Raw genomic sequence first — 10,715 nt, forward strand, 5'->3', positions numbered from 1 at the left:
GGGAGAGAATAAAAATAGCAGGTATAGAAACCAACCCCCTGCTTACATTGTTGTGTCTCTTGAGTTGCTTTGCAATACTGAAGCCTAAGTACAGACAGGCATGATTCATACAAATATAATTGGATATTTTTTCATGAGCTTTGAGAACAGTTGAGGCTGATTGCAACTGGATTCTTGAAAGCTGAACCAGGAAACTAATGGAGTGACAAACCAGTAAAAAAGTGAATTATTTACTTCAACGAGGGCCTTTGAAAATGGAGTAAAAAATAGGAACAGCCAAATTGTGATCAGTGCAGGCAATGATTCTATAGGGTGCTGAAAGCATTTCAGCTGAGGGGAGACAGTTTTTTTTTCTTTATCCCTGCTCTTTTGTTTCACTGGTCATGTTGTGGAGTTACTACACAGAAGTCAGAAGAGTAACACTAGAAAAAACTAATTAAGAGCAGAATAACATGCAAATGTTTTAAGTCAATTGCAATTTTGAAAATAAAAAGTGATCTAATTTTTTCTGTTTTCTGATACATAATATTAGATTGATACAACAAAAGTGATTTAAGAAAACCATAGACAGAAGTCTCTATCCAGAGAATTAATTTCTCATACATTAATTATTTTCAAGATCACTGATATTATGCAAACCAAAAGGCACTTGCATTGGCACCTGATTAGCAAAGCCTATTCTGTGATAGACTGAGACAACAAGGAAGCTGCTTAATAAACAAAAATAGTTTCTAGTATATGGTTTCCTATATTATTGCAGATTAAATATAGATGATTTAATATTATAATCAGTATTTACAATAAATTTGAAATGTTAAAAATTTATATCAAACTTGAAAAAGAAAGAACAATGGGTTTCATTGTTCATTGTTTACTGTAATGACTGTTACTTGACTGGTTTTCTAGTCCTAGTAAATTAGACTGATTCTTTCTGTTATTTCTTAACAAAATCAAAGAAAATTAGTTTCTAAAAATAAAGAAATCAATACAAGTTTGGGAGGAGCATATTAGCAGGTCTTCATGAAGTGTTTCTAAGGAAAATGCTATATATAGTCCAGTATATTGTTTTTCCACAAAATACAAAACCCCTGTGTCTTTTCAGCAATCCTCCGTACCCTCATTTAGCAGATCAGCTGCATAGTTGTGAATGTCAGGCTTTGTGCACACCTCCTTCATTTGAGAAATCCATCCCTGTATTGTATTGAATCAACTTACAGGGATAATGTGTGGAACTATTAAGAGAAAATGTGTCAAACAAAAACTCAGGTAAATTTGTTGTGTAGATGTATCATTATCTATGCCTTTTTCAGGCTGCTGCATCTTTTACTACTTCATGGACAGATACATTTTTAAAGCCATTTAAACAGAGATATATGTCTATACACTGAGAACCTGATACTGGTGCCCTCCTTACCCTTTTGCTTGGATTCGTTACATTTAGCATGATTTAGACTTTTCAGCTGCTGTAGGTTCCTAACTTATTATAGAAAGGGTTGGTGACACCTTTTGGAGCAACCCACTTCTCTAGCCATCATACAGGCAATCTGGAGTGATGTGTATGCCCTACCTAAAAGCCTAAAAAAGTGAGGTATATTTGGGTCTCCATGTACCTCAGTTCACTGCTGTTAATAAGAAGAAAGCATCTGAAATGCTATAAAATTTGCTGCTTACTTAAAAGAAAATACAACATTTTTGTTAGCCTCATTTTACACAAGGATTAAAACCCCAGAATTTTAATTTTTATGGTTTAGCAAAGCTTTTCTGATAATACTTACTGACAGTATCTGCAAATAATGGATGCAATTGTAGCTAAGTCTGTATTGGCAAACAGACTGGAGACTCTTCTCTGGCCCTGAGGCCAGCAAGCTTGGCACAGCTTGAATCCATGCAGTTAACCTGTTCCTCTCACCTCAAAACCCTTCCCGGCCTGCCTGCTGTCCTGTGCTAACCCCAACCACGCCCAGGCAGTACCTGAAAGCACTGGCTGACCCAAGCAAAACACTGCTACGGACCACACTGGCAGGTTAATGGCACAGACAGACAGTGCTTGAGCCACACCAAATCTCTGTTTGGTTTTCTAAGCAGAGAGAGATGGACACCAGGAAATAACAGGTCTGGCTCTAAACCGATACAGATCAGGAAAATCAGGAATAACTGGCTGACAAAAGGAAACAGCTGTGAGAACGGGATGAGGATCAGTGTCATTGTCAGTTGAAATAACATAATTCTAAGATTTTAATTTATCTTTTCAGGTTTCATCGTCCATAACTGTTTGACCGTATCCCATATTTCAAGTAACAATTTTCTTTGGGGAAATCATTGCGTCCTGAAGACCTGAAATTGCACTGGAACTTGATTATGAGTGTGTGCTACAGCTTACCCTGAGGCTAATGAAGAAGGTGGCCCTTGTCTTTGTCAATGGACAAATGATTAGTCTAGGAGGAGAACCCACAGGAAGCATTTGTTCATGTCCAGACAAACCACAGTTCTGTGGCCAGCCCACACGGACAAGCCAGTGGACTTCTTTGTGAGAGCTCCATGAGTCAGGAAGTGCTGAAGACAATCGCTGGAGAGCCTGCTGCCAGGATCTCATCCGGCTTCATGGGGCTGGGACTGAGGGGAACAAAGAGGGAGCGGGGGTGACAAAAGAACTGAGAGCTGGGGGAAAAGAGACTTTGTCTGTCAGTCCACAAAGCTAAGTGGAATAGATGGGACTGCTCAACAATGCATTTGGCCAGTGGGAAGAATTATTTTTTAAAAGAAAGACTGTAAGCAACTGTGCATGTAGGTTTTTTTCAGTGGATGCAGCCTGTCTTAAAAAGATAGCAAGCCATAAGTCCTTGTGTCATCAGTATTTAGGAAGAACTATCATTTTCTTTGGTGCCAGTAAATGCAGTTGCCAGAAATTAGTCCTAGTATAACTCAACTGTCTTTTTTTAAATCCCAGTGCACATGCTTCAGGAAAATACATGGAACATTCATACAGAACAAGTAATATATTTTTTGGTTTTTTAATGTTGACATACTCTGGATCCTCAGAGATACATAAACAGGATTTGAAGGACAAATAATGTGACACTATGAATGCAATGAAATGCTTTGTGTTTAGAAACACTCCTTGCTGTCTGTCACTTGCCATTCAAACTAGAGAGATGACTATCTTTGTCATCCATGGCAGGCAGTAGTGACAACTTTGACATCATGCTAGAGTGAATCCAAAGTCAGAATTGAAATTAGGCACAGAAGTCTTTATTAATAGGCCTGAGCAGTGACTACTAATGTAACTTTTTATATTTAAGGACTCTTGCACTGCTTTGAGGAAGAACTCCCAGACGAATCAGCGTGTCTTCAGCTAATGGCCCTTTAAAAGTTAAAGAAAAATCGTTGGAGTGTCTCCAGCCTGTTTTTGTTGAGTGTGAAGAATGCTTCTTAGATTCCTAATTTTTTATACTATCTTGAAATTGTACATGTGAATAGAATACTATTAAAATTAAGTGATATGGAGTGTGAAAGGCAATACATACATGGTTTTTCTAAATTGGCCCAAAGGCCTATTAAAAAGCCTGTGGCATTGTTTACACTAAGAAATTCTCTGTCCTATATTAGCACTTATTTATCCTTTGAATTAGTGTACACAACAGTGGGGGAGGGGGTCTGGAATTCACATACGCATACATTTAATGCAGTATTACAATATATTTGCTATTTATCCTTTCTAATGTGTGTACATATTACAATTTATTTTTGTCTTTTATGTGTCCTGTTCAGTTTTTAATTATGAAGTGTAAGTATTTCTTTTTCTGGCAATAAAAGATTTGTGTAGATGTGATTTTTACCTCAGATCCTGTGATAGATTCTTGTGGAATGTGTTTAGTTTATAAAATTGAAGGTTGTTGTTAGAGGTGTCAGCCTGAAGGCAGGAAGGCAATTTGGTGGCTAAAATTAGATATCCCTCTTTAGAGCTATTTACACAAGACCAGGTTTGCATGAATGAGGTGGATTATTTTAATGAAGAACACTTCTAGTAACAGAAGAGTGCTTTCCAACAGCTGTCACTCTCTGTCACTCTATTATTTTTAAAGACATTAGAAAAGCTTTTTTAAAAAAGGTAAAATTTAAATGACTTTTAGGATCCATTACACTTTGGTAAAAATCTAATGATGTACAAGCCACAAAATATCAATAACCAAATAAAAAAGCCATCTACATGCTTATAGCAAAGAAAAGGAAGCAGCACCTTCCTTTTTTAATGGAATCAATAAGAGCCACTAGGATTCCATTTGCAGAAAATAAGCTTCTGGAAAGTCCATCATTTTATAAATATAGAAACTCCACTCTGACATCAAGGAAGCAGTGAAAATGTATTCTTTGGCACTAAATCATACAGGAATTAGCAGGGCATTAGGTTTGTCAGCAATTCTGGTAGAATGCTAATTTTTATTTTTAGAATTTGAAGAGTAAACTCAAAAGTTACACTAGAATAGTTCTGCTTAAACTTTTTTTTTTTTTTGCTGATGTTGCCAATGTGTGATGTAGGAATGTGTGTCCAAAATCATATAAAGGTCTACTATGTTGACTTTGAAGTATAAAACACAGTATTTCACTTCAAAGGAAATGAGAGGAGCAATGAAACAGATCTCAGTGTTGCATTAATCCCATTGAAACATTTGAAAGCAGCCAAGATACTGAAGGCAGAAAGACAGCTGTTACACAGGCAGAATAACTCGGACAAAGGTAAGGTCAGACTATAAATATTTTATATAAGACAGTAGCTCCACCACCATGCCAAGGTAGTGCTTACACAAGCAAACTAGTTAAACTCTTAGGATGAAGTGAAAAAATTGACTTTGCAAGAAGACATTCCTCTATACTAGGCCTGGACCATGGATGGAAAGTCACGTCCCAACCTTATTGTTTTAAGAGTAATAACACAAAGATGAGGATACAACTTCTGGCTCAGACTTCTTCAAGCTGAAGTTATGTCATAAGAAATAAGGATGTGTAGGTGAGATATCACTTAGGCTTTTCCTATCTTCCTTGTGGGGTTGGAGGGGTTTTTTTAAAGTATTCTCTCCAAGCCATTTCTAGTTGCAGGACTCTAGCCTTGGTAGAGATGCTGAATTAATTTTTAATTTCTTACTATTTTGATAATAATCAGATGCATAGCGTGGCCCACAGTTCAGCGAACTAATTAAGCCCATTTATGTAACTGGACAAAAAGACTTACCTTTATGGGAACTTATATAAAATTTTATGTAGTATACTACATAACATTATTATAAGATGTAGCAGAATTAGAACTTCAAACTATTCACAGTGTATTGTATCCACACAGAGACACAGAATTGTATATAATATTTTTGTATTCTAAATACAAAATTTAGAACTTAGAATTTAGAATTTTGAAATTAAATTTTAAAATTGAAAAATTTAATTTAGAAATTTAGAATTTTGTGGCAGAATTTTTTGGCAGAAAAACAACAGCTGTAAAGTGTTGTCCATGCAATAAAAAATAACGAGAATTTGGTATGTCACCATGTGCAGTGAAGCAAGTTTGCTTCAAGAAGCCTGAAGTCAATTTCTGCTGTTTCTCCTAGTTGTCTATATTGATAAGTTCAAATGTTTTCCAGTTGCATCAACAACCCATTGGAAATATTACACCATATACCTGCTTTGGTGCTGCATGCCTTCTAGAAGGGAAAAATCAGGGTAAGTCCTGAGAAATTAATGAGTTAATAATCCTAGAGTTAAAAATATGTTAAATAGGCAAAGAAAAAATAGCACTTTTCATGCAAAGTATAGTACAGCCCAGTTGGCTAAGAGGGATCAGCATGATAATTTTTATCAAGTTGGATGAATCATTTAAATGTCATGCACAAGATATGACAAACCTTACACACATGATACCTATGTTCCCACAGAGTCAGGTATGTCTACATCCACAGAAAGAGAAAATGAGCAGCTTGAAGTGGCTTCTGAAATTATCTCACATATAATATTTATCAGTATAATCACACATCACAGTATGTTGCTGTGGGTGCAAAAGAATGGATGCTTAATCAAATCCTTATTTCTTCTTCACATAAAAAATTGAAATGGTTTTAGAGTGTCTCATCTCTCTCATCTTTTGGGTAATACATATTAGTCTTTGTAACTCAGATACAGTCTATCTGGATTTCTTTTTTTAATTGTGCTATATATGTTGACTCAACAAGTACCAAAAAAAAAATATTAAATGCTAATGATTATTTAAGCTAATAACGTTTCAATGGTGATTTGAAACATGTTAGGACCAGAAGTAATATCTCTTCAAAGTCACTGAAAGTATTCATGGCCATTTGTAGCTCTACAGACTGCATTTATTTGTTGTGTTTATCATTTACCTACAGTTGTGCATGTCCCTTGCTGTGGTGAACTTCACTGACCACTGATGTGGTGTGGGGCAGGACAGCCCCACCATCTGCTTTGGCCAACCTGAGCACCTCATAGAGAAGCACCACAACCTCAGTGCTGACATGGAAAAACCACATCAGATAAGCACCCATGTTTTAACTTGAAAACCAAATTAAAGCTGTGAAACAAAGGGATGAAGTATCCCTGATATTATAGAAATTAGACCACTCCTTCCAGGTGAAGTCAGTGCTTGGTTTCCTGCAGAGATGCTTCAAACTCAGATCTGTAACTAACAATACTACAGCTACATGAGACAGTTTGTTTCAAAGTAACAGTTGCTTAACGACTATAGACTCAATCTGAGCCCTGATTTTGTATCATCATAAGGTGCAAAAAGATACAGCCAGCAACAGGCTAAAAACATCTAATCCAGTCTGGCAGCCTGGGAATCAAGCAAAACTTCCTGATTGTCTGCAGCTGGCAGGGCTTGGAGTCAGGGTAGGGAGAGCCACACTGTCACCTGGGTACCTGGCAGCACAGGCCTGTGTGAGCACTGCTGACATCCTAAACAGAGACCAGAATATTGGCCCATGTCTTCATGTCTGTTAATGCTTTAATGACAAAGAAAACCAAGCTGAATGCCTACATTTGCATGAGACTGTCAGGTGCACATGAACACTTTCATGTCCTCTGGTTTTAATGATCTTCAGGAGTTAAGATCTGTGCCATTGCTGTAAACTAAACTGAAAATATACTCAGGGTGAAAAAGCAAGTATGGATAAACTTGCCTCCTGCCTTTAGGATCTTCCACATTTAGTTCCATTATTAGTTGCTAGCTGTAGTCTTATTATACCAAGATCAGTGCAATATTCACTGATGGGGCACAGATTATGATGGAAAGAAAAAATATATTCTGAAAGATTTTATAAAGATGATACAAAAATATTTTGAAGGTCGATTTAAAAAAAAAAAAAATGCAGTCCCCAGAATAGCTTAAAACTTCTATTTAACAGAAATCTGAAAAAAAAAAACCCCACCAAAACTTATGAAACTGTATCTATATAGAGAAAGGGAGAAATGGAGTGAAATTAACATATATTTGCTGTAATGTTCAAACAGGTTTATATTTATAAACTCTAATAACTAATAAGGTCTTGTTTTACTTTGTGTTCCCATTTCAAGATTTTAATGGAAATAAAGCTCATATGAACTAGATACAGCATTTCACCAATATTTTATAGAAGCTACATATTGCATTGGATAGAAACAAAGAGAGCAATGTATTATCTGTATCTTCTTGTTCAAGCATAAATTCTTTATATTAAAAAAAAATCTCGCAATACTATGTCAAATTTAACAATATTTGAACATTGTTATGATGTAGTAAAATGTTAAAACATTGCTAAACATATCTCCCATTCACTACTTTGTGTGGTGGTATATTGATTTGTAAACTTGTACAAATTTTAGAATTAAAGAAATACTGCATTTTGGATTATTATTATTTTAGCTGGTGTGGTTTGAAACAAAAATATCAATGGCTTGTTTGAACGGGCATTTGACTGTATCAGCAGCAGAGGAAGGGTGTGGAGATGGCACATGCTTAATTGCATGCAAATCTTTAAATAGCTCTTAAGTTTTGGGGGGAAGAGGGAGTTTCCTAAAAAAAAAAAACAAAAAAAAAAACAGAATTCCATTTACAACCGAACTGCAAATCAGAGGGGCACAAGAAGACTGCGGAGCACAGACACTGTTGTGCACACAGGAGCTGGTAAGCTGGTAAGTTTGTGTCCCTTCCCAGTGTTCTGCGGCACAAAAGCTCAAACGGTAAATCATGGCAAGGCTTGTGTGCTTTGCTTTGGACCCAGCTGCACCTTAAACACTGGGAGATCACAAACCTTTATTTCTCTGCCAGAGCTGCAGTACACCAGGACAGGCTCAGCAGTAGGAATCATTGCACTGCTGCCTCTTCCAAGCAAGCCTGCATGGACATGACCCCAGTAAGGAGGGCTCGATCACACATCCACAGCAGTGCGGGCTGCTGAGCTCCAGTATGCTCTTCCAAGGGTCCAGTACAGCCACAAGATTCTTACTTGCTGAATAGACTCTAAGGCAGCCACAATCACCTGAAATGGAATTGTCACATCAATTCATTGCAAATAAAATTTTGCATACAGAGTGTCACGCATTCATACACACTGGGCCAGTTCGTAGACTTTATTTTTTCTATTAATTTGGTGAAAAATAGTAAAAAATTATTCTTTAAGTAACTTCCTTTGATTTCATTAAATGTTCCCATTTTCAAGACAAGTAAGGCAAAAAAGTTTCAAACCTTGGTTCCCCATTGCTAAATAGTTACCGGTAACTAAATAGTTACTGGTAACTACAAAAAATGTATCTGAAACATTATCAGCTTAGAATTGTTGTCCCTCCAAAATGTGCTTTCCACATGTTTCATTACTTTCAAAAGACGGAAGGCTGTGGAGAATCAACACCAACAACTTTTCAGCTTACACAGGGTGGATTTTATGTTACAATTATAAAATTAATGCTACTTGGCTCAGTGTGATTGAATATGGTAACTCTGAAGAAGAGGCAGATCTGATACTGCATTTTATACTGCTGTGTGATATCTGTGAATGCCAGGAACTGTTACAAATTAATGATAGCTACTTCTTGAGATTTTATCTGTAATGTAATGTGTATATATATATATATATACACACAAACACACACAAATATAGTCCAGTATCATTGCTGGAAAAACATAAAGAATGTATTGGGGGGTATATACAGTACATATGTTATGCTTGTTTTATGGAGTTTGTATTAAACAAGGAAACTGAAAGTGTGCTGCCTAGTTGGACAGTACTGTAGGATCCTCTGCTGTGCAGAGTTCCAAGCACTTTAAACAATTGTTTACCTCTTTGAATTATAGATATATATGAATGAATATATATAAATAGAAAATTTTAAAAATCACCTCTAGAAAATTGTTCAGAAAATCTTTACTGAAAATATTTTCTTCTTGAATCTCTAGCATGTACATGGGCACACAGAGTTAAATTCAGAGAGCTTCCAGAAGCCAAATTAAATTTCCTCCTTGTGGAAGTGAAATGAAAGAATTTTCCTGAAACCTTCCTTTTTATTCTGGCAGTCCTTCAAACACATCTGGTAAATTCCCTCTGTGTGGTGTATTCATGGAGAGGTGTGTTGAAAGACGTGATACTTGGTTTAAAAATACAAAGTTAGGGTTGTAGCTCAATGGTTTGGAGACCTAACCCGTGCTCCCAGTTTCCCCTTTTTTATCTGCAAGAAGTGTTTCTTAGCAGTTTCACTGACAGCAAATTTACACTGGAAATACACCCGCTGCAGAGGAACAAAACTGATCTGCACAGCTGAGGGTTTAGCCTAGACAGCAGTGCAGCTGCCAATCTTTTAACTTTCAAAGTGACTGACAATAACTTTTGTTTTTAATTACTTTGAAATATTTCTTCTTTGCAAGAACTAAGAGAAAAAAATGAACATAAATTTCCTCACACAGAAGGCAAGTTGATGATTATGTTAAGGATGTGCTTCCAGCATATTATCTTTTAAGTGGCTGCCTTGACAGTGAGACTGTTTCAATACTGACCATTTTTCTTCTGCAAGCATAAAAGGAGGGCTTAGTGACCTGAGCACTTACCCCCTCAGTCTCTGTAGATGCTCTTTGCTGAGTTCTGTTAGCAGTCTCTGTAAAGAATCTGAGAGAGAGTGCAGTGGGATGGATGGCCTTGTAAGGCTTGCATGAAATGAGAAGCTTCAGCAGTCTCCGAGACACTCTCTCATACACAGTTCATATACATGTAATACTAAATATTGAATTTTGATATAAATCAGGAGATTACTCACCCTCAGGTATCAACAAAGGAGGCAATGTGGTGCCTATTGTTGCTAATCCATGATTCAAACTCATACCCAGATGTATTATAGAAGTATAGAGATATATTACTGCTAGTATACATTAGCAATCTTCTGTGATATGGGGAGGAACCTGTCCTAATCTCTGTGTGAACATATAATACATATCCTTCCCCCTAAATATCTGGAATCTAACCAGAATGTAAATTAAAGAAAAACAGAAAACACTGAGACTTAACAGGTAAACTTATATGTAGGAAACAGCTGAGAGCAAAAGTTAATTTTTCCCACATCCAAACTGACACAATGCTCCTATACCAGATTTGGGGTGTGTGGAATGACAGTACTGCCAGCACCAGATACGGAGGTACCAGGTTTAGGGGATTGTGAAGTGTAATCCTGCCACCAAGTCTATGTACATG

General features: G+C 36.6%; 1 protein-coding gene across 5 annotated transcripts in view; it reads left to right on the top strand.

The window, feature by feature from the left end:
• PHACTR2 (phosphatase and actin regulator 2) overlaps window positions 1-3,840 on the top strand; it is a 131,794-nt gene extending 127,954 nt beyond the window's left edge. For all 5 annotated transcript variants that reach the window (XM_036379818.2, XM_036379823.2, XM_036379819.2 and 2 more), the window contains one exon: window positions 2,253-3,840. In XM_036379818.2, the coding sequence (XP_036235711.1) occupies window positions 2,253-2,268 (16 nt within the window). In that variant the 3' untranslated portion in view covers window positions 2,269-3,840. The remainder of the gene's footprint in view (window positions 1-2,252) is intronic.
• The last annotated feature ends 6,875 nt before the right edge of the window (window positions 3,841-10,715 follow it).

The sequence above is a fragment of the Molothrus ater genome, chromosome 3 (assembly GCF_012460135.2).
Source record: "Molothrus ater isolate BHLD 08-10-18 breed brown headed cowbird chromosome 3, BPBGC_Mater_1.1, whole genome shotgun sequence".
Classification (NCBI taxonomy): domain Eukaryota; kingdom Metazoa; phylum Chordata; class Aves; order Passeriformes; family Icteridae; genus Molothrus; species Molothrus ater.